This window comes from Rhinoraja longicauda, chromosome 37 (assembly GCF_053455715.1).
Source record: "Rhinoraja longicauda isolate Sanriku21f chromosome 37, sRhiLon1.1, whole genome shotgun sequence".
Classification (NCBI taxonomy): domain Eukaryota; kingdom Metazoa; phylum Chordata; class Chondrichthyes; order Rajiformes; family Arhynchobatidae; genus Rhinoraja; species Rhinoraja longicauda.
In genome coordinates, this window is record NC_135989.1 from 11,604,578 (window position 1) to 11,629,451 (window position 24,874).

General features: G+C 48.3%; 1 protein-coding gene across 1 annotated transcript in view; it reads left to right on the forward strand.

Annotated features, from left to right (window-relative positions):
• The window catches only part of LOC144610587 (uncharacterized), a 225,265-nt gene that overhangs the window by 150,110 nt on the left and 50,281 nt on the right, over positions 1-24,874 (forward strand). The window contains 5 exon segments of the mRNA XM_078429396.1: positions 1,696-1,803; positions 15,191-15,244; positions 16,934-16,987; positions 17,538-17,645; positions 22,931-22,984. Of these exon segments, the coding sequence (XP_078285522.1) occupies positions 1,696-1,803; positions 15,191-15,244; positions 16,934-16,987; positions 17,538-17,645; positions 22,931-22,984 (378 nt within the window).

The window sequence follows — 24,874 nt, forward strand, 5'->3', positions numbered from 1 at the left end:
CATCCCAAACACAGACATTGCCAGTGGGACCGTGAGCAGAAAGAATTGACATGGAACATCGGACCGTACAGCACAGGAACAGGCCCTTTGGCCCACAATGTCCGTGCCCAACATGATGCCAAGACCAACCAGGGCAGCTCGGTGGCGCAGCGGTAGAGTTGCTGCCTCACTGCGGCAGAGACTCGGGTTCCATCCTGACTACGGGTGCTGTCTGTACGGAGTTTGTACGTTCTCCCCGTGACCGCGTTGGTTTTCTCCAGGTGCTCTGGCTTCCTCCTACAGTCCAAAGACGTACAGGTTTGTAGGTTAATTGTCTTCGGTAAAATTTTTAATTTTCCCCAGTGTCAAGTCAAGTCAAGTCAAGTCAATTTTATTTGTATAGCACATTTAAAAACAACCCACGTTGACCAAAGTGCTGCACATCTGATTAGGAAAAAAAAAAGAAACATACAGTGGCAGGCAGCCAAACACAACGGCGCGGCCATCTTGAACAAAATGTTTAACTAAAGCAGAATGGTGTCCCGCGGCCGCGCCGCACCGGGCGATGGAAGGCCCCGCGGCCGAGCCGCACTGGGCGCTGTTCAGTCCCGCGGCCGAGCCGTGTGTGCAGGATAGTACTAGTGTACGGCAATCACGGGTCGGCGCGGGCCGAAGGGCCTGTTTCAACGCTGGGTCTCTAAACTAAACTAAACTGAACAAACTCTTAAAACCCAAGACCAGTTAAAGATAAGATGGACGTCTTCGAGACCATCCCAGTTGTTCTTGCAACCTACTGAAGAACTTGTGTGGTATCTCTAGTGAGGTAGTCAGTCCAAGGCAGACAGCAGGAAGCTAACACAGTGACCAGAAAACAAGTCGTAAAGTCAAACCTCAGGCACATGGGCCCTTCAGCCCACCGAGTCCATGACGATAAACAACATCCGTGAATCCCAAACTGGAACGAATCCCATTTTTGTTCCTCAGCACTTTCCCTTTGGGTTCTACCTGATCCCTGCAGACTAGAGGACATTTCAGAGACCGATTAATCTACCAATCCACACGCCTTTGTGACGTGCGGGGAAACCGAGCAGCTGGGAAGCAATCCAGACGGGGAACGTGCAAACTCCGCACAAACAGCGCCGGAGGCTGGGATCGAACCCGGGACCGTGGCGCTGTGAGGCAGCGGCCCTACCAAACACGTTTCTGTGCCGCGCTCCAAGCTAGTGTGTTACATTTCCATCTTCCCCCATTGGCGCTGCCCCACGTAGACCTTGGCGACTACTTGGTTATTGGTTCCCCTCCGTTAACCGGATGTCCGCAACAAAGATACTAGAGGAACAAGATAGGCCACTCGACCCTAAAAACCGTAGTACGTCACGGCGCCATTTTAGTAGGCAGAAACTTGCAGAAACATTTTAAAAGAAAAATAACAAAATTCTGTGAATTGATCGATGAGATATATTCTGCATTTTAATGGTATCATCACACATAGTTCCCCCAAAACACTGATTTCACTGCGAGAGGCAGAGCGAACGGCGGGTTTTGCTTACTAAAATGGGTCCTTTGCGTACTACACTTCAGTATAGGCGATTTCAACGGAGTGGTCCATCTAGTTCCTCGTGTATCTTTGGTCCACAGTGTGTTGCTGAGTTTAGGATGTCGTGGGGAGCGGATGATCCGAATCTCGTCCCTAATGACCAATTTTCTCTCTTACAGGGGGACAGAGGCCTCTTGGGACCGGCGGGCCACGATGGGATCCAGGGATCGTTGGGGTTGCTAGGTCCCACCGGCCCTCCAGGCCTACCAGGAGATGACGGCGACAAGGTAGGTCTCTCATAGTCCAACTGTGCACCTGCTCAGCATCTACGAAGATGGGTCAACCATTCCTTCTATCCAGAGATGCTGCCTATTCCTGCTGAGTTAAACCCCTGTCCCACTTAGGCGATTGCTTAGGCGACTACAGGTGACTAGGCCGTCACCACAGGGTCGCCGGGGTGTCGCCTGTACGGTCGTGAGTCGTCTCCAAAGAGTCCTAGCGTCTTTCTGGTCGCCGCTAGAGTTTGAAATGTTTAAAGATTTTCGGCGACAGTGGGTTTAATGCCAATGATGGTAGCTTGACGTCTCCTGACGGGGGCGCTGTCGTAGGTTGTCGTCAGGTGACGTAGGTTGTCGCCGGTGCTGACTTCGGTGAATTCCATTGGCGACTACCTACGTCAACCGGCGACAGGTACCGGCGTCAAAACCAGAGGCCAAAATGACGTTAATTGTCTTCAGTTGTTGCCGACACGGTCGTAGCTTGTCGCGGGTAGACGTAGGTTGACTGCGGTTGTCGTAGGTTGTGGCCTGTGTGGTCTTAGGTTGTCGTAGGTGCGGTCGTAGATGGACGTCCTAAGTCGCGACGATTGGGTCGCCGGTTGTTTGCCGTAGCTTGACGTCGACCAGGTGGTAGGTTGTTGTAGCTCGTCGTAGACATTGTCGTAGGGGGGGTCCAGTCCCCAGTTTTTCGGCGACCTGCTACGACTATGACAGTCGCCGGCAGTCGCCTAAAAAAATGGCCTAAGTGGGACAGGCCCTTTATTCCAGCATTTTGTGTCTATCATTTGTGTAAACCACCATCTGCAGTTCCTTCCTACACAGATACCATATACTTCATTGCCATTTCCCAACGGTTCAATCCATCAATGAAGGGTATTAATGATACAGGGTACGAAAGATATTTGCATGCCTGGACCTTGGATTTAACCTTTATTTGGAGGGAGGGGAGAAGAATACCAGGTGTCGATAATAGACACAAAATGCTGGAGTAACTCAGCGGGACAGGCAGCATCTCTGCAGAGAAGGAATGGGTGACGTTTCGGGTCGAGACCCTTCTTCTGACTCGTTAAGGTTAGTTTATTGTCACGTGTACCGAGGTGGGTGTATAGAACGAGCTGCCAGAGGAGGTAGTTGAGGCAGGGCCTTCGTAACAAGAGGAGTTGAGTATAGGAGCAAAGAGGTCCTTCTACAGTTGTACCGGGCCCTGGTGAGACCGCACCTGGAGTACTGTGTGCAGTTTTGGTCTCCAAATTTGAGGAAGGATATTCTTGCTATGGAGGGCGTGCAGCGTAGGTTCACTAGATTAATTCCCGGAATGGCGGGACTGTCGTATGTTGAAAGGCTGGAGCGATTGGGCTTGTATACACTGGAATTTAGAAGGATGAGGGGGGATCTTATTGAAACATATAAGATAATTAGGGGATTGGACACATTAGAGGCAGATAACATGTTCCCAATGTTGGGGGAGTCCAGAACAAGGGGCCACAGTTTGAAAATAAGGGGTAGGCCATTTAGAACGGAGATGAGGAAGAACTTTTTCAGTCAGAGGGTGGTGAAGGTGTGGAATTCTCTGCCTCAGAAGGCAGTGGAGGCCAGTTCGTTGGATGCTTTCAAGAGAGAGCTGGATAGAGCTCTTAAGGATAGCGGAGTGAGGGGGTATGGGGAGAAGGCAGGAACGGGGTACTGATTGATAATGATCAGCCATGATCGCATTGAATGGCGGTGCTGGCTCGAAGGGCTGAATGGCCTACTCCTGCACCTATTGTCTATTGTCTATTGTCTATTATCACAACGCTTAAGAAGCATTCAGATCGGACAGGTATAGAGGGAGTTTTTAGAAAATAACATTCCAGATTTCAGGGTGGCACGGTGGCGCAGCAGTAGCGTTGCTGCCTCACAGAGACCTGGGTTCGATCCTGCCTATGGGTGCCGTCTCTAGGGAGTTTGTACGTTCTCCCCGTGACCGTGTGGGTTTTCTGCGGGTGATTCGGTTTCCTCCCACGCTTCAAAGGCGTGCAGGTTTGTAGGTTGATTGGTTTGGTAAAAATTGGTCCATGGTGTGTAGGATAATCTGAGGATTGCTGTTCGTCGCGGACTCGGTGGGCCGAAGGGCCTGCTTCCACGCTGTATCTCTAAACTAAACTATACGAGATTTAGATTAAAACACAAAGAAGTAGAGGAACTCAGGGGGTCGGGCAGCATCTGCGGAGGGGATGGACAGGCAACGTTTTAGGTCGGGACCCTTCTTCAAACTCCAAAATGTCAACAGTCAGAAGTAGAGAAGTCTGAAGAAGGAACATGACCCGAAATATTGCCTACCCATGTTCTCCAGAGATGCTGCCTGCCTCTTCCTGCATCACTTAGTGTTTTGTTCAAGATTCCAGCATGACGTCTCCAGATTTAGATGGTGGAAATTAGAACAGAGACTGGTGGGAACATTCAACAGGTCACTGGAAAGAAAAATAATGAAGATAGACACAAAATGCTGGAGTAACTCAGCGGGACGGGCAGCTTTTCTTGGGAGAAGGAATGGGTGACGTTTTGGGTCGAGACCAAAGATAGTAGAGCAGAGCAAGATAGACCACTCGACCCTAAAAACCGTAGTACGTCACGGCGCCATTTTAGTAGGCAGAAACTTGCAGGAACATTTAAAAAGAAAAATAACAAAAGTCTGTGAATTGATAGATGAGATATGGTCTGCATTTTTATGGTATCATCACACATACTGTTCCCCCAAAACACTGATTACACTGCGAGAGGCGGAGCGAACGGCGGGTTTTGCTTACTAAAATGGTGGAAGTTACGCTCCTTTGCGTACTACACTTCAGTATAGGCGATTTTGACATAGAAAACATAGAAAATAGGTGCAGGAGTAGGCCATTCGGCCCTTCGAGCCTGCACCGCCATTCAATATGATCATGGCTGATCATCCAGCTCAGTAACCTGTACCTGCCTTCTCTCCATACCCCCTGATCCCTTTAGCCACAAGGGCCACATCTAACTCCCTCTTAAATATAGTCAATGAACTGGCCTCAACTACCTTCTGAGGCAGAGAATTCCACAGACTCACCACTCTCTGTGTGAAGAAATGTTTTCTCATCTCGGTCCTAAAAGACTTCCCCCTTATCCTTAAGCTGTGACCCCTGGTTCTGGACTTCCCCAACATCGGGAACAATCTTCCCGCATCTAGCCTCTCCAACCCCTTAAGAATTTTATATGTTTCTATAAGATCCCTCCTCAGTCTTCTAAATTCCAGCGAGTACAAGCCTAGTCTATCCAGTCTTTCTTCATATGAAAGTCCTGCCATCCCAGGGATCAATCTGGTGAACCTTCTCTGTACTCCCTCTCGGGCTAGAATGTCTTTCCTCAGATTAGGAGACACAAACTGTACACAATTGCCGGAGTGGCCCATCTTGCTCCTCTAGTATCTTTGGCGAGACCCTTCTTCAGGAATAACAGAGTTAAGGATTCAGGTTGAAGACTCTTCTCAAGACTCTGATGGATGTTCTTCGACTGAGGCACAAACTGCTTCTCTCTTTGCCGATGCTGCCTGACCAGCTGATCATTCCCAGCCGTCTCTGATATTTGTCGGTATTACTTGGTATCATTTCAAACACTTGTAACCATCACTTAATCACAGTGACAGAGGGAGCTCTGTTGTGGAACTGAAGCCTGAGATGCTAAACGGCCACAATTACCAACACGTTTCCTTACTGCCAAGGCTGGTAGATTTCTATTCATCTTAATCAATCGTTTTTGAAGACATTCGGAAACCATCAACCACGCTTAGCAGTTTCAAATGAATGGCTGGTTGAGAGATAGGACTTGCATCAGGGTGGTGAATCTGTGGGATTCATTGCCACAGATGGCTGTGGAGGCCAAGTCAATGGACATTCCAGCCATTGGCAGCACAGGAACAGGCCCTTCGGCCCATAATGTTTGTGCTGACCTGCTGAGTTACTCCAGCATTTTGTGAAAAGCCACCCATTCCTTCTCATCCACCAACATTTCCGTCACCAACAACGGGACCCCACCACTGGCCACATCTTCCCACCCCCTCCCCTCTCTGCGTTCCGCAGAGACCGTTCCCTCCGTAACTCCCTGGTCCACTCGTCCCTTCCCACCCAAACCACCCCATCCCCGGGCACTTTCCCCCTACAACCGCACGAGATGCAACACCTGTCCCTTTACCTCCCCCCTCAACTCCATCCAAGGACCCAAACAGTCTTTCCAGGTGAGACAAAGGTTCACCTGCACCTCCTCCAACCTCATCTATTGCATCCGCTGCTCTGGATGTCAACTTATTTACATCGGCGAAACCAAGCGCAGGCTCGGCGATCGCTTCGCTCAACACCTGCGCTCGGTCCGCATTAATCAAACTGATCTCCCGGTGGCTGAGCACTTCAACTCCCCCTCCCATTCCCAGTCTGACCTTTCTGTCATGGGCCTCCTCCAGTGCCATAGTGAGGCCCACCGGAAATTGGAGGAACAGCACCTCATATTTCGCCTGGGCAGTTTGCAGCCCAGTGGTATGAACGTCGACTTCTCCAACTTTAGATAGTTCCTCTGTCCCTCTCTTCCCCTCCTCCTTCCCAGATCTCCCTCTATCTTCCTGTCTCCACCGATATCCTTCCTTTGTCCCGCCCCCCTGACATCAGTCTGAAGAAGGGTCTCGACCCGAAACGTCACCCATTCCTTCTCTCCCGAGATGCTGCCTGACCTGCTGAGTTACTCCAGCATTTTGTGAAATAAATACCTTTGATTTGTACCAGCATCTGCAGTTATTTTCTTACACCATTTGTGCTGAAAATGATGCCGAGAGGGAGAGTCGAGGACCAGAGGGCACAGCCTCAGAATAAAAGGATTTAACTTTAGGAAGGAGATGAGGAGGAATTTCTTCAGTCAGAGGGTGGTGAATCTGTGGAATTCATTGCCCCAGACGGCTGTGGAGGCCAAGTCGGTGGATATTTTCAAGGAGGAGATTGGCAGATTTCTGATTAGACAATATATAATAATAGACAATAGACAATAGGTGCAGGAGTCGGCCATTCGGCCCTTCGAGCCAGCACCGCCATTCAATGCGATCATGGCTGATCATTCTCAATCAGTACCCCGTTCCTGCCTTCTCCCCATGCCCCCTGACTCCGCTATCCTTAAGAGCTCTATCCAGCTCTCTCTTGAATGCATTCAGAGAATTGGCCTCCACTGCCTTCTGATGCAGAGAATTCCACAGATTCACAACTCTCTGACTGAAAAAGTTTTTCCTCATCTCTGTTCTAAATGGCCTACCCCTTATTCTTAAACTGTGGCCCCTGGTTCTGGACTCCCCCAACATTGGGAACATGTTTCCTGCCTCTAACATGTCCAACCCCTTAATAATCTTATACGTTTCGATAAGATCCCCTCTCATCCTTCTAAATTCCAGTGTATACAAACCTGTGGGGGTGTCAGGGGTTATGGGGCGAAGGCAGGGGAATGGGGTTGAGAGGACAAGATAGGTCAGCCATGAATGAATGGCAGAGTGGACTTGATGGCCCGAATGGCCTTATTCTGCTCCTAGAACCTAAGAACATGATCTTCTCAGTGTGAGCAGTGCAGACGGTGTGGAGGTCCAGAGACTTGAGACTAAAGGGTATGGTGTGTAGGAAAGAACGGCAGATGCTGGTTTAAACCGAAGATAGACACAAAATACTGGACTAACTTGGCGGGTCAGGCAGCATCTCTGGATAAAAGGAATAGGTGACGTTTCGGGTCGAGACCCTTCTTCAGTCTGTAGGTACTGAGTTCAAATCTCTCTGCGGCAATGAATGTAATTAAATGTCTGGAATAAAAACACCTAGAGGCAGTAATCGATAACAAAACTACCAACTGTTTTAACAACCGATCTGCTTCACTAATGCCCTGTAGTTTAGGTGTAGTTTGTTGTCACGTGTACCGAGGTACAGTGAAAAGCTTTTGTTGCGTGCTAACCAGTCAGCGGAAAGATTACAATCGAGGCATTTGCAGTTCGTAGACACGTGATAAGAGGAATAACGTTTAGTGCAAGGTAAAGCCAGTAAAGTCCGATCACAGATAGACCGAGAGTCAGTAGTGAAGGAACTCTGCTGACATTGTACAGTCTCTAACTCCAAAACAAGGTCGTAACCACCATGAGAAATAGCACATCAGTCTGAACAAGGGTCTCCCATTCCTTCTCTCGAAAGTTGCCACAAAATGGCTTCCCCAAAGTTAGCTTCCACAATGCTGCCTGACCTGCTGAGTTACTCCAGCATTTTGTGATGCCTGAGAAATAGCCAAGTCACTACATCATGGCTGATGTGTCTTTCTTTATCCCTGAGATGGTCACAAAATGCTGGAGTAACTCAGCGGGACAGGCAGCACCTCTGGAGAGATGGAATGGGTGACGTTTCGGGTCGAGACCCTTCTCCAGACTGGTTTGGGATAAGGGAAACGAGAGATATTGACGGTGATGTAGAGAGATAAAGAACAATGAATGAAAGATACGCAAAAAAGTAACGATGATAAAGGAAGCAGGCCATTGTTAACTGTTTGTTGGGTGAAAATGAGAAGCTGGTGTGACTTGGGTGGGGGAGGGATGGAGAGAGAGAGAGAGGGAATGCCGGGTCTACTTGAAGTGAGAGAAATCAATATTCCTACCACTGGGCTGTAAGCTGCCCAAGCGAAATATGAGATGCTGTTCCTCCAATTTGTGTTTAGCCTCACTCTGACAATGGAGGAGGCCTGGGACAGAAAGGTCTGTGTGGGAATTTATCCTGGACCTGAAACTTGGGGGAAATGGTCAACTTTTCTGATGCCATGTTAATACTGCTCCTCCTGCTTTCTGATGCTGCTTGACCCGCTGAGTATTCCGAATACTTTCTGCTGTTTTCTTGCATGTCTTAGGGCATTGATTATTGTTTTCAAAGCGGCCAGCTGGTTCAATCCTTTTAAATAAAGGGCAGACCTTTTCAATATTGTTGGCACCCTATCATCATCACTTCAAACAACTCAGCATGGATGTGTTAATAATGCCACGCTTCAGAATAAATAACTGAAAACTCACCCCTTCCACCCACCCGGTCTGCGCCCACTGTCAATCGCCCATTCATAGAAACATAGAAACATAGAAAATAGGTGCAGGAGTAGGCCATTCGGCCCTTCGAGCCTGCACCGCCATTCAATATGATCATCGCTGATCATCCAACTCAGTATCCTGTACCTGCCTTCTCTCCATACCCCCTGATCCCTTTAGCCACAAGGGCCACATCTAACTCCCTCTTAAATATAGCCAATGAACTGGCCTCAACTACCTTCTGTGGCAGAGAATTCCACAGATTCACCACTCTCTGTGTGAAAAAAAAGTTCTCATCTCGGTCCTAAAAGACTTCCCCCTTATCCTTAAACTGTGACCCCTTGTTCTGGACTTCCCCAACATCGGGAACAATCTTCCTGCATCTAGCCTCTCCAACCCCTTAAGAATTTTGTAAGTTTCTATAAGATCCCCCCTCAATCTTCTAAATTCCAGTGAGTACAAGCCGAGTCTGTCCAGTCTTTAGTCTGAAGAAGGGTCTCGACCCGAAACGTCACCCGGTCCTTCTCTCCAGAGATGCTGCCTGTCCCACTGAGTCACTCCAGCATTTTGTGTCTACCCGTTCGCACTGGTTCCATGTTATCCCACTTTCTCATCCACTCCCTACACATAAGGCAGTTCTACCAGAGGGCCAATCAACCTGCAAACCCACAGGGTTGTTGGGATGTGGGAGGGAACAAGAGCACCCAGAGGAAACCCATATGGTCACGGGGAGAACGTACAAACTCCACACACAAACACACACGCACGCACGCACGCACGCACGCACGCACGCACGCACACACACACACACACACACACACACACCCCCCCCTCTGGCGCTGTAAGGCAGCAGCTCTACCAGCTATGCCACCGTGCCGCACAGTGTTTATGCCTCATGTCAGCCTCTTCCTGCCCATCTTTGTCTCACCCTACCAGCATCGATAACTAATCCATTCTCCCTTGTGTGTTTATCCAACTAGATGTTGAAACGTTCCTTGTTTTCCTCCGCCAATCCATGTGGTTTAGTTTAGTTTAGAGGAACAAGCCCTTCGGCCCACCGATTCCGCACCGACCAGCGATCCCCGCACATTAACACCGCCCTGCACACACGAGGGACAATTTACATTTATACCAAGCCTAGGTCGGAAACCGGAGCACCCGGAGAAAACCCACGCAGGTCACCGGGAGAACGTACAAACTCCGTACAGACAGCACCGGTAGTCAGGATGGAACCCGGGTCTCTGGCGCTGCGAGGCAGCAACTCGACCGCTGCGCCACCGTGCTGCCCACAATTGTGTGTTCCACTTCCCAACGTTTCTCCTGAGGCTCGCATGTATCACATTTACTGGCCCAGTCTGTTGTCTCTTTTAAACTAAAATCTCTTTCATCAAAAGATCTCATTCTCCTAAAAGCTCCGTTGTCAAAGTGATTTATATAGTTTACTTGAAAAATTGAACTGGCTTGACCTGAATCTTCAGTAGCGGAACTCCATCTGTGTTAACATTAGTTACAAATGTTTGAAGTGGAATATTCGTCCATTGTGGACCAGCATTCCAGGGATTTCTGTTCCAGGGAATCCGATGCATTCTGGCCATTATGGATTGTTTTCCCTGGAGCGTCGGAGTTTGAAGGAAGATCTTTAAAAGCTCTAAACACAATATTAGGAAAGGGCACTCTGTATCTTCTCCTTTGCTCCACCTATTGCACTGAAGTTTGACCTGATTGTATTTATGTACAGTGCTATCTGATCTGTAGAACTGCAGATGCAGGTTTACACAACAGAGTGCTGGAGTATCAATAGACAATAGACAATAGACAATAGGTGCAGGAGTAGGCCATTCGGCCCTTCGAGCCAGCACCTGCCATTCAATGTGATCATGGCTGATCATTCTCAATCAGTACCCCGTTCCTGCTTTCTCCCCATACCCCCTGACTCCGCTATCCTTAAGAGCTATCTCAGCAGGTCAGGCAGCATCTCTGGAGAACATGGATTGGATTCGGCTCAGAACCCTTGCGTATTATTTGATCTTTTTAAGTAGCATGCAAAACAAACCTTTTCGCTGTACCTCAGTACATGTGACATGATAAAAACTAAACTTAAGGATGGGAGGGAGGTGCAGCAGTAGAGTTACTGCCTTACTGCGCCAGAGACCTAGGTTCGTTCCCGACTACAGGTGCTGTCTGTATGGAGTTTGTACGTTCTCCCCGTGACCTGCGTGGGTTTTGTCCGGGTGCTCCGGTTTCCTCCCTCATCCCAAAGTGGAACAGGTCTGTAGGTCAATTGGCTTCACCAAAGATTGTAAATTGTCCCTGCTGTGTGTAGGATAGTGTAAGTGTGTGGGGATGGCTGGGCCGGTGTGGACTCGGTGGGCCGAAGGCCCTGTTTCCGAGCTGTGTCTCTAAACAAAAACTAAAGCTGTAAACTATCGCGACCAGAGGACATTTTGCTCTCCTTGCGAAATGTATTCTGCTGATTCTGTGTGCAGTGAATGAAAAGCTTGTAGCAGTCCCCTTCATGGCCAGTGTTATTGCTACTAATCTAGGAAATTGTGGATTTATTGAATCAGAGGAATTGAAATTCCTATCTGCCGTCGTGAGGCTTGAACTCGGCCTCTGTATTTTCCATTTACTTACACACCAGCTTAACATTGCATTATGGCTCCATTAATAAGTGCGATGTAACTGGTGCAGGAGCAAGCTGTTGGGTAGTTCATTCTACTGCGATATTTATGTCCCAGGTTAACTTAACACACAAGGTCACGCTTGTATAATCACCGTTGCCGCGGCAACCCACCCACCCAGACTGTAGAGAGTATCTCTCACACAGCAGCACTCCATTCCCAGTGGCATTCATGTGAGAGGTGAAGAAATTCAGTGACATGTTATTTTCCTGGCTCCTGGTTTCTCATAAGAAAGACACAAGAAGCTGGAGCAACTCAGCGGGACAGGCAGCATCACTGGAGAGAAGGAATGGGTGACGTTTCGGGTCGAGATCCATCTTCCTCTTCAGCAGTCTGAAGAAGGGTCTTGACCCGAAACGTCAGCCATTCCAAGGGCGGCACGGTGGCGCAGCGGTAGAGTTGCTGCCTTACAGCGAATGCAGCGCCGGAGACTCAGGTTCAATCCTGACTACGGGCGCCGTCTGTACGGAGTTTGTACGTTCTCCCCGTGACCTGCGTGGGTTTTCTCCGAGATCTTCGGTTTCCTCCCACTCTCCAAAGACATACAGGTTTGTAGGTTAATTGGCTGGGCAAATGTAAAAAATTGTCCCTAGTGTGTGTAGGATAGTGTTAATGTGCGGGGATCGCTGGGCGGCGCGGACCTGGTGTGCCGAAGGGCCTGTTTCCGTGCTGTATCTCTAAATCTAAATCTAAAAAATCCTTGTCTCCAGAGATGCTGCCTGTCCCGCTGAGCTGCTCCAGCATCCAGACATGTTCCTTCCTTCTTCGGTTTAAACCAGCATCTGCAGTTCCTTCCTATCGATTTCCCATTCCATTTTCACTGAGCGAGGAATCTTGGTGGAAAGTTGCTTGAAGGCAGGAATGACGGAGCGAAGGAGAGGCCCTTCCACAAGTTGAGAGACGGCATAAGGAACTGCAGATGCCGCTTTACAAAATAAAAGCAACAGAAAGTGCTGGAGTATCTCAGCGGGTCAGGCAGCATCTCTGGAGAGAAGGAATGGGTGACGTTTCGGGTCGAGACACTTCTTCAGACTAAAGACTGGATAGACTCGGCTTGTACTCGCTGGAATTTAGAAGATTGAGGGGGGATCTTATAGAAACTTACAAAATTCTTAAGGGGTTGGACAGGCTAGATGCAGGAAGATTGTTCAATATGTTGGGGAAGTCCAGAACAAGGGGTCACAGTTTAAGGATAAGGGGGAAGTCTTTCAGGACCGAGATGAGAAAGTTTTTTTTCACACAGAGAGTGGTGAATCTGTGGAATTCTCTGCCACAGAAGGTAGTTGAGGCCAGTTCATTGGCTATATTTAAGAGGGAGTTAGATGTGGCCCTTGTGGCTAAAGGGATCAGGGGTATGGAGAGAAGGCAGGTACGGGATACTGAGTTGGATGATCAGCCATGATCATATTGAATGGCGGTGCAGGCTCGAAGGGCCGAATGGCCTACTTCTGCACCTATTTTCTATGTTTCTATGTTTCTTCGGCAGTTTCCTCCCGAGATGCTGCCCGACCTGCCGGGTTACTCCAGCACTTTGTGTCCTTTTTTTTGTAAAACAGCATCTGCAGTTCCTGGTGCCTCCAAACAGGCAGACATGATCCTTTCTTCACAGATCAGTGACCAATTGAAATTCCTTGCCATGACTGGACACAAGGATAAGTGGTCAGGACATCTCGATTTATTCACAAAATGCTGGAGAAACTCAGCAGGTCAGGCAGCATCTCGGGAGAGAAGGAATGGGTGACGTTTCGGGTCGAGACCCTTCTTCAGTCTGAGACCCTTCCACCCATTCCTTCGGGTCGAGACCCTTCCACCCATTCCTTCTCTCCCGAGATGCTGCCTGACCTGCTGAGTTACTCCAGCATTTTGTGAATAAATCGATTTGTACCAGCATCTGCAGTTATTTTCTTATACTATATGGTCAGGACATCTTCTTGGCTAATCCCATCGGAAACTGAGCTTCCATTAACTGTTGAACACTGCAGAGGTATCTCACCGTGCAACGTATTAACAAGATTAGACACAAGTCTGAAGAAGGCTCCTAACCTGAAACACCACCTATCCACGTTCCTCAGAGATGCTGCCTGACCCTCTGAGTTACTCCAGCACTTTGAATCATCCATTAACATTAGCCAAAACACCAGGCAGAACTATCCTACCTCATTAAGAGACGATACAAAAACTCCTCAGCCTCCTGCACTCCAAGGAATAAAGTCCTAGTCTCCAGAGATGCTGCTTCCCCTGCTGAGTTACTCCAGCACTTTTGTAAACCAGCAGCTGAAGTTCTTTTGCGTCTCCTTATTAGACAACATTGCTGGTTTCTCCCAACTGATATTCCCGCCAAACCACAGAGGAGCCTTGCGTTGAACTGGAGGTTGTTGGAAACAAGGCCCATCGTTAAATGTGTAGAGAGGAACTGCAGATGCTGGTTTACACCGAAGGCAGACACAGAATGCTGGAGTAACTCAACGGGTCGGGCAGCATCTCCGGAGAGAAGGAATGGGTGACGTTTCGTGTTGAAACATCACCTATTCCGTTTCTCCAGAGATGCTGCCTGTCCCGCTGAGTTACTCCAGCATTTTGTGTTCACCATCTCTTAGTGCTCTTAGGGCTAACGGAATCAAGGGATCTGGGGGGGGAAAGCAGGAACGGGGTACTGATTTTGGATGATCAGCCATGATCATATTGAATGGTGGGGCTGGCTCGTAGGGCCGAATGGCCTCCTCCTGCACCTATTGTCTGTTTCTATCATCAAATGGGCAGATTTTGCAAGAGGGAAGCTCATAAACGGTGAGCTTGGTCTGAGAAAACATAGGGTTATAACCTCACTCAATCGCTCAGTGCTATCTATCTATGTACTAAGACACTCGTTTGTTGTTTGTTTGTTTGTTTGTTCCTGAACTACAGCCAAAACGGTACACGATAGCGCGACAATTTTAGGCCCACCTTACTCACCGTCGTCCCTTTGGTGCTAATGGAAGAAGTTTCATTGAAATCGGTGTCATATTTTTAAAGTTATTCACATTTTAAAGTTTAAATCTATCTCCTAGGGGGGGGAGGGAAGGAAGGGGGAGGGGAAGGGGGGGTTGGGTGGGGGGGAGGGTGGGGGATGGGAGGGAGGGGGGAGGAGAGGGTGCTGGGTTTGGGCCCAAAGGGTCCACTTGGTCTAGTATATTACTAAAACTCTCATCTTGTATATTTGTGGGTTTGTGGACATATTTGTTCCCGAAATACAGCCAAAACCGTACACGGTAGCGCCTGCGCAGTAAAACTCTCATCTTGTATACTTGTGGGTTTGTGGATATATTTGTTCCCGAAATACAGCCAAAACCGTACACGGTAGCGCAACAATTTCCAGCCCAACTTACTCAACATTGGCCTGCGGTTCAAATGGTTGTTATATTTTAAAAGTTATTCACTTTTTAAACTTTAAAAATCACTTTTTAAACTTTAAAAATCACTTTTTAAACTTCAATAAATCCCTTTTCCACTTGCCCTGCCCGTCAGCCGCGCCTGCGCAGTAATATCTCCGTGTTCGACGTCACAATGGGAACACAACGTGTCCGCGCCTGGGGCCCGTTGATCTAATACTTACGTAAGATGGCCGCCAGATCCACGCCCATTCTTTTACATTTCTGTTTTGCAGGGAGACTTGGGAAAACCAGGACAGAAAGGCAGCAAAGGAGACAAAGGGGAATATGTGAGTAGCAACTCCATCCAGCTTTGGAGGAACTGTTTCAAAGAATATCACTTGTGACAATAAAGTATCATTCATTCATTCATTCATTCATTCATCCATCCATTCATTCATTCATTCATTCATTCATTCATTCATTCATTCATTCATAGAAACATAGAAAATAGGTGCAGGAGTAGGCCATTCGGCCCTTCGAGCCTGCACCGCCATTCAATATGATCATGGCTGATCATCCAACTCAGTATCCCGTACCTGCCTTCTCTCCATACCCCCTGATCCCTTTAGCCATAAGGGCCACATCTAACTCCCTCTTAAATATAGCCAATTAACTTGCCTCGACTACCTTCTACGGCAGAGAATTCCACAGACTCACCACTCTCTGTGTGAAGAAATGTTTTCTCATCTCGGTCCTAAAAGACTTCCCCCTTATCCTTAAGCCGTGACCCCTTGTTCTGGACTTCCCCAACATCGGGAACAATCTTCCCGCATCTAGCCTCTCCAACCCCTTAAGAATTTTATATGTTTCAATAAGATCCCCCCTCAGTCTTCTAAATTCCAGCGAGTACAAGCCTAGTCTATCAAGTCTTTCTTCATATGAAAGTCCTGCCATCCCAGGGATCAATCTGGGATCAATCAATCATTCATTCATTCATTCATTCATTCATTCATTCATTCATTCATTCATTCATTCATTCATTCATTCATTCATTCATTCATTTCTTTCTCACATTTAACAGGTTAAAGCAACAATTCTAAGTTGTTAACTAAGTTGTCAACATCACAGTTGTTAACTAAGATGTTGTAGATTTGAGGCTTGTCCATCTGGAAGGTTTTTAACTTAATGAAAGCATTGTAGTTGAATTCAGAAGACGTAGGATGAAAAGTCTTCCGAATCTTTTGACAATGGACTAGTTAATCAGAGTTGATTGTCCAAGGACAGACCCACACACTTTCTTCAAGAAGTGACGTGGGAGCCTTAACATTGAACAGGATATCCTGGGCGAACAGATTCATTGAAAGTATCACAAAATGCTGGAGTAACTCAGCGGGTCAGGCAGCATCTCAGGAGAGAAGGAATGGGTGACGTTTCGGGTCGAGACCCTTCCTCAGACTGATGTCAGGTGAGGGGGCGGGACAAAGATAGGATGTAGTAGGAGACAGGAAGACTAGTGGGAGAACTGGGAAGGGGAGGGGAAAGAGAGGGACAGAGGAGCTATATGAAGTTAGAGGAATCAATGTTCATACCGCTGGGGTGTAAACTGCCCAAGCGAAGTATGGGATGCTGTTCCTGCAACTTACGGTGGGCCTCACTAGGACAATGGGAGAGGCCCATGACAGTGGCATGAACATTGATTTCTCTAACATTAGATAGTTCCCTTGCCCCTCTCTTTCCCTCCCCCTTCCCAGTTCTCCCACTAGTCTTCCTGTCTCCAACTACATTCTATCTCTGTCCCGCCCCCTCCCCTGACGTCAGTCTGAAGAAGGGTCTCGACCCGAAACGTCACCCATTCCTTCTCTCCTGAGATGCTGCCTGACCCGCTGAGTTACTCCAGCATTTTGTGATCCCGTCGATTTGTGCCACCATCTGCAGTTATTGTCCGACACAGATTCATTGAAGCGATCATTGCCAGTTTAATTCCCATTATTACTACATATTATTACACACAAATATATTTTATTGTCCTCTTACAGGGTCCACCTGGCCAAATGGGGATACAGGGCCCAATCGGCCAGCCAGGTCCACTTGTAAGTATACATTCTGTTTCATTTTATGTTAATACGTTCATGTATTAGGAGCAAAATTAGGCCATTTGGCCTCGGTGCCTTAGGTGTTCCATTCTATCAAGTCTACTCAACCATTCAGTCATGGCTGATCTATCTCTCCCTCCTAACCCCATTCTCCTGCCTTCTTCCCATAACCCCTGACACCTGTACTAATCAAGGATCTATCTATCTCCGCCTTAAAAATATCCACTGACTTTGCCTCCACAGCCTTCTGTGGCAAAGAATTCCACAGATTCACCACCCCCTGACTGAAGAAATTCCTCCTCACCTGCTACCTAAAGGAACGTCCTATAATTCTGAGTCTATGGCCTCTGGTCCTAGAGTCTCCCACTAGTGGAACCATCCTCTCCACATCCACTCTATCCAGGCCTTTCACTGTTCGGTAGTTTCAATGCGCCACCCCTCATGCTCATAAACTCCAGCGAGCTTATGATTGTTTACCCGAATCGTTATTGCTGCCTGAAGTTCTGTTATTGTTTACCTGAAGTTCAATTCATGGCCACCATTGCAGGGGTCTGATGGTGAACCTGGGCCTCGAGGGTTGCAAGGCATGCCTGGCCAGAAAGGCGATGATGGTATTCGAGGATATCCAGGTTCCTCTGGTCCTGTTGGGCTCCAGGTAAGCAAACATCTCTTCAACTCAACTTTGCCCATGGTCTTCCTTCCGCGATAGTGCCAGAGACCCAGGTTCGATTCCGACCACGGGTGCTGTCTGTACGTAATTCTACGCTCTAGGTTCTCCTCGTGAACTGCGTGGGTTTTCTACAGTATCCCAGGTTTCCTCCCACACTCCAAAGACGTACAGGTTTGTAGGTTAATTGGCTTGGTATAAGTGTAAAATGTCCCTAGCATTAGTGTGCGGGGATTGCTGGTCGGTGCCGAAGGGCCTGCTTCCACTCTATATCTCTAAACTAAACAAATAAAACTAGTGAACGAGTGGTCATTGGTCGGTGTGGACTCGATGGGCCGAAGGGCCTGTTTCCTCGCTGTATCACTAAACCAACCTAAAATTGGTCTTCCTTGGTTCTGTCCAATTCATACTGTGAAATACTTGTTACTAAAACTGACTCTGATCGTCATTAATCCATTCCATGTAACTCAAACAAAATTGTGAGCCAGCGAGAATTAAGCATGATCTGTTTTGATTAATTCTATACCTTCCGGCAAAAGGAAAATCAATCAGTGCTTGAGGCTGCAGTAATTGGTTTTGTTACTCCCCCTGCTTGGAGAACTTTGGGAGCTGGACTCTTGATCTGGTTTGTATCCTATCAACGTAAAGATTCATTGTAGAAACCAGCCCCACAATCTCAGGTGTTTAGCCGCTAGGTCAGATTTTATTGGGGGACAATTTCTTCCCAGCTGCTGTAAGGCAACTGAACCATCCTACCACAACCAGAGAGTAGTGCTGAACTACTATCTACCTCATTGGTGACCCTCGGACTATCCTTGGTCGGACTTTGCTGGCTTTAGACAATAGACAATAGACAATAGGTGCCAGCACCGCCATTCAATGTGATCATGGCTGATCATTCTCAATCAGTACCCCGTTCCTACCTTCTCCCCATACCCCCTGACTCCGTTATCCTTAAGAGCTCTATCTAGCTCTCTCTTGAATGTATTCAGAGAATTGGCCTCCACTGCCCTCTGAGGCAGAGAATTCCACAGATTCACAACTCTTTGACTGAAAAAGTTTTTTCCTCATCTATGTTCTCAATGGCCTACCCCTTATTCTTAAACTGTGGCCCCTGGTTCTGGACTCCCCCAACATTGGGAACATGTGTCCTGCCTCTAACGTGTCCAACCCCTTAATAATCTTATACGTTTCGATAAGATCCCCTCTCATCCTTCTAAATTCCAGTGTATACAAGCCTAGTCGCTCCAGTCTTTACCTTGCACTAAACGTTATTCCCTTCTCATGTATCTGTACACTGCAAATAGAAACATAGAAACATCGAAAATAGGTGCAGGAGGAGGCCATACAGCCCTTTGAGCCAGCACCGCCATTCATTGTGATCATGGCTGATCATCCACAATCAGTAACCCGTGCCTGCCTTCTCCCCATATCCCTTGATTCCACTAGCCCCTAGAGCTCCATCTAAATGGCCCGATTGTAATCATGTATTGTCTTTCTGCTGACTGGATTGCACGCAACCAATGCTTTTCACTGTACCTCGCTCGGTACACGTGGCCATAAACTAAACGATTCCATGGCTTTTATTTGGGAGTTCGATTTTTAAGGACTAATCCAGACAACGGCAGCATCGTTTAACCCAGAGTGCCTAGTTAGGGAACTTCTCCGGTTTGCAACTTTGGACCACTCGATGATTCAGAAAGTCAGGTGGAGGGAATCTCGTCTGTTGACTCCAGCTCCCCAAACCTGCCTGATCATTCAACCCCCCCCCCCCCCTCCCCACTCCCATGCCACTGATTTCTGTCAACAGCAGTGGCATCGACTGTGCAGAGTCAGTGTTAACCAATGAACTCTGCTGGCACAGGAGGACATTCGGCCCATGGAATCCATGCTGGCCCCTGGGTCGAGCAATTCTGTGTCTTCCATCTCAACCCAGCTCTCTCTCTGCATTTTCCATCGTTATCTGTGCCTGCTTCTCTCTATCTGTCTCTCTTCTTTTCTCTCATTCACTGTCTGCACCCTGCTCTCAGTGACTCCCTATCTTTCTCTCTTTGTGGATCTGCCTGCTTCTATATGTGTTGGTCTGCCTCTCTCTCTCCTCCTCCCACTCTCTCTCCCCCTCTCTGTCTCTCTCTCTCTCCCCCCTCTCTGTCTCCATGTCAATCTCTTTCTCTCTCTCCACTTTTTCTGTCTCTGTTAGTCTTAAATTACTTCTCTCTCTCTCGTCCCTCTCTGCCTTTCTCTCTGTGCCTTTCTCTCTCTGCCTCAGTTGCTTTCTACCTCTCTGCCTCTCACAGTCTTGCTCTCCCTCTCTCTCTCTGCCTCTGCCCCTCTCGCTCTCACTGCCTCCCTCGTCCTCTCCCTCCATCTCTCTCCCATCTCTCTCCCTCCTCTCTCTCTCCCTCCCTCTCTATCCCCTCCCCCCTCCCTCTCCCCCTCTCTCTTTTTCCCCCCTCTCCCTCTCTATCTCCCCCCCCCCTCCATCTCTCCCTCTCTCTCTCCCCCGCTTCCTCTCTCTCTCTCTCTCTCCCTCCCCCTCTCTCCCCCTTCCCCCTCTCTTCTCTCCCCTTCCCCCTCTCTCTCTCCTCCCCTCTCTCTCTTCCCTTCCTTCTCCCTCCCTCTTCTCTCTCTCCCCTCCCCCTCTCTATCCCCTCCCTCCCTCTCCCCCTCTCTCTTTTTCCCCCTCTCCCTCTCTATCTCCCCCTCCATCTCTCTCCCCCCCCTCTCTCTCTCTCTCTCCCCTTCATCTCTCTCTCTCCTCCCCTCCCTCCCTCTCCCCCTCTCTCTCTTTCCCCCTCTCCCTCTCTATCCCCCCTCTCCTCTCTCTCCTCTCCCCTTCCCTCTCTCTCTCTCTCCCTCCCTTCTCTCTCTCTCCTCCTCTCTCTTCTCTCTCTCCTCTCCCTTTCTCTCTCTCTCTCTCTCCTTCTCTCTCTCTCCTCTCTCTCTCTCCTCTCTCTCTCTCTCTCTCTCTCTCTCTCTCTCTCTCTCTCTCTCTCTCTCTCTCTCTCTCTCTCTCTCTCTCTCTCTCTCTCTCTCTCTCTCTCTCTCCTCTCTCTCTCTCTCTCTCTCTCTCTCTCTCTCTCTCTCTCTCTCTCTCTCTCTCCTCTCTCTCTCTCTCTCTCTCTCTCTCTCTCTCTCTCTCTCTCCCTTGTCCAGCCTCTTGACTTCTTGCTTCTAAGATTCTGTGACAAGCTCGACTTGCCAAGGCAGTGGGGAGCATGATTCAGCCATCATTGAATGAAAGACTGAGCGAGTTAATGTATTATGCCCCTGCAGGCACCATGAAGCTTTGAGGTGATGGATGTGACCGTCGTATAATTGCCCTAACCTTATAGCCACTGAGTCCCAGTTTAATTATCATTCCAGCGGGCAATTTTCCTGCCTTAATTCGACGTAATGGAGACTCCTGGTTGGAGATTGTCACATGTCGTTTGTCAGTAACTGAACTATCAACATGAGGAAATGAACAATCTTGACCGCGCCAATTAATGTTTTGGAAGCGAGCTCGTTCCATCCTTCCTGAAAGGTTGAAAGCCCACAAATCTCCTCCGACCTCACTTCTGGCACTGCAATCAACTACAGTACAGTGTAATACCCCTTACCTCCATTCCACAGAGTGCAGGAGGATATGGGGGTGCTTACAGAGATGTACAAGACCACGAGGGGAACTGATAAGGTTAAGGCACACTTTCATCCAGACGCTCAATTGTAATCGTGCTCCGTCTTTCCGCTGACTGGTTAGCACGCTACAAAGAGGTGCGGCACGGTGGCGCAGCGGTAGAGTTGCTGCCTCACAGTGCCAGAGACCCAGGTTCGATCCTGACTACAGGTGCTGTCTGTACAGAGTTTGTACATTCTGCCAGTGACCATATGGCTTTTCTCCGAGTACTCCAGTTTCCTCCCACACTCCAAAGACGTGCAGATGTCTAGCTGAATTGGCTTTGGTATGAATTGTAAATTGTAAATTGTCCCTAATGTTTAGGATAGTGCTAGTCTCCAGGGATCGCTGGTTGGCATGGTTTCGGTGGGCTGAAGGGCCTGTTTCCGCACTGTATCTCTGCGGTAAACTAAAAAAGCTGTTCACTATACCTCCGTATACGTGACAATAAACTACACTAAACTAAATTAAAGTGTTGGGGAATCGAGGACCAGAGGACATAGGTTTAAGGTGAGGGGGGAAAAGATTTAATAGGTATTTATTTCACAAAATGCTGGAGTAACTCAGCAGGTCAGGCAACATCTCAGGAGAGAAGGAATGGGTGACGTTTCGGGTCGAGACCCTTCTTCAGTCTGAAGAAGGGTCTCGACCCGAAACGTCACCCATTCCTTCTCTCCTGAGATGCTGCCTGACCTGCTGAGTTACTCCAGCATTTTGTGAAATAAATACCTTCGATTTGTACCAGCATCTGCAGTTATTTTCTTAAACTAAAGATTTAATAGGAACCTGAGGGACAACTTTAAAGCTCTGTCTTCTAGTCTTAAATATTTCCAAAAATAAAAGCCACGAATCTGCCTGCATTGGGCCCATATCCATCTAGACCTGTACCTGGCTTATTATTTCTTATGGTTTTTTTAAATGTTTGTTATGATATGATGAAATGCTTCTCATAATTTTGTTTTGTTCTCCCCTCAATCTCTGAGAAAACAATCCAAGTTTGTCCAATCTCTTCTTCCGGCATAAACTATTTATGTTTCCATGCTGTCTGACTTGTGTGTGGATTAATTTGAAATGTTAAGGGCCACACGTTGGCACAGTGGTAGAGTTGCTGCCTTACAGCGCCAGAGACCCAGGTTCGATCCTGACTACAGGTGCTGTCTGTACAGAGTTTGTACATTCTTCCTGTGACCATATGGGTTTTCTCCGGGTACTCCAGTTTCCTCCCACACTCCAAAGACGTACAGATGTCTAGCTGAATTGGCTTTGGTATGAATTGTAAATTGTAAATTGTCCCTAATGTGTAGGATAGTGTGAGTGTACAGGGATCGCTGGTTGGCGTGGTTTCGGTGGGCTGAAGGACCTGTATATCAACGCTAAACTAAAAAAAGCTGTTCACTATACCTCTGTACACGTGACAATAAACTAAACTAATTTAAAATTGTAAATGGCCCCCAGTGTGTGTTGGATAGTGTTCGTGTGCGGGGATCGCTGGGCGGCGTGGACTCGATGAGCCTAAGGGCCTGTTTCCGCGCTGCGTCTCTAAACTAACCTGATGGATAAACGGGCAAGCTGAAGGACGCTGGATCCTTACCGTGCTTCCATTTGTGTTTTCCAGGGAATGCCAGGTCTTCCCGGTGACAAGGGCGAAAGTGGGAATGTCGGATTGATGGTAAGCGGATGATGCTTTGACGATCGATTCACTTCCTGGTACCAGTCCTTCGCAACCAAAGATCAATTACGATAAATCAGCGTGCAAAAGACAACTGCCTGGCCAATTCCTTCTAGGGCTGGGTCAGGTGGTGCAGCGGTAGAGTTGCTGCCTCACAGCGCCAGAGAGACCCGGGTTCCATCCTGACTACGGGTGCTGTCTGTACGGAGTTTGTACGTTCTCCCCGTGACCTGCGTGGGTTTTCTGACTACGGGTGCTCCGGTTTCCTCCCACACTCCAAACACGTGCAGGTTTGTAGGTTAATTGGCGTTGGTATAATTGCGCATTGTCCATAGTGTGTGTAGGATAGTGCTCGTGTGCGGGGATCGCTGGTCGGCGCTCAGCGGACCGAAGGGCCCTGTTTCCGCGCTGTATCTCTAAAGTTAAAGAAATAAGGTGGTCACAGTCTTGGTCAGAAGGTTGTGAGTTCAAGTCCCATTCAGAGACTTGTCACTGATTTTACCAGAGCTTTATTGCAGGAATAAGGCAATAGACAATAGACAATAGGTGCAGGAGGAGGCCATTCGGCCCTTCGAGCCAGCACCGCCATTCAATGTGATCATGGCTGATCATTCTCAATCAGTACCCCGTTCCTGCCTTCTCCCCATACCCCCTGACTCCGCTATCCTTAAGAGCTCTATCTCGCTCTCTCTTGAATGCATTCAGAGAATTGGCCTCCACTGCCCTCTGAGGCAGAGAATTCCACAGATTCACAACTCTCTGACTGAAAAAGTTTTTCCTCATCTCAGTTCTAAATGGCCTACCCCTTATTCTTAAACTGTGGCCCCTGGTTCTGGACTCCCCCAACATTGGGAACATGTTTCCTGCCTCCAACGTGTCCAACCCCTTAATAATCTTATACGTTTCGATAAGATCTCCTCTCATCCTTCTAGATTCCAGTGTATACAAGCCTTAGGCAGTGGGGCCTACAGTGGGACCATTCTGTTTAATGGGCGGCAAGGTGGTGATGCTGGTAGAGCTACTGCCTCACAGCGCCAGAGACCCAGGTTCGATCCTGACTTCAGCTGTTGTCAGTGTGGAGTTTGCACGTTCCTCCTGTGAAGGCGTTGGTTTCCACCGGGTGCTCTGTTTTCCTCCCACATTCCAGAGACGGTGACTTGGCCCTCTGTGAATTGCCCTGGGTGTGTAGGGAGTGGAAGTGTCAGTAGGATAACATGGAATTAGTGTGAACAAGTGATCGATGGCCAGCATGGACTCTATGGGCTGAAGGGCCTGTATCTCTCAATCAACCATTACCAGCGTGGACCCATGGCATTTACCCGTGTGTCCATGTGCGGTGTGGTACCTAATAGGTTGAACCAAATCTGGCATCACTTATAACCCGCCCAGACTCTGTGGAGCAAAGTGGTACAGTGAGTAAAGTTTGCTGCCTTCACAGCGCCAGAGACCCAGGTTCAATCCTGACTACGGGTGCCGTCTGTAACGTAGTTTGTCCGTTCTCCCCGTGACTGCGTGGGTTTTCTCCGGGTGCTCCGGTTTCCACCCACACTCCAAAGACGTGCAGGTTTGTAGGTTAATTGGCCTCTGTAAATTGTTCGTACTGCGTGGGATGGAACTAGTGAATGGGGATCGCATGTTGGCATGGGGTGGTCTGAAGAGCCTATTCCCACTCTATATCTCTAAACTTTCAACTAAACAAAGGGAGAAGACATGATGGAGGCGGACAGGATTAGGTCACTATAAATAGGTTATATATCCACAGCTTGGATTCCAAATCCAGCCACTAATTCACAGTACCGTAAATATTACACTATCAAGAGGACTATCAAGGAACTGCAGATGCTGGTTGATACACAAAAGGACACAGAGTACTGGAGTAACTCAGCGGGT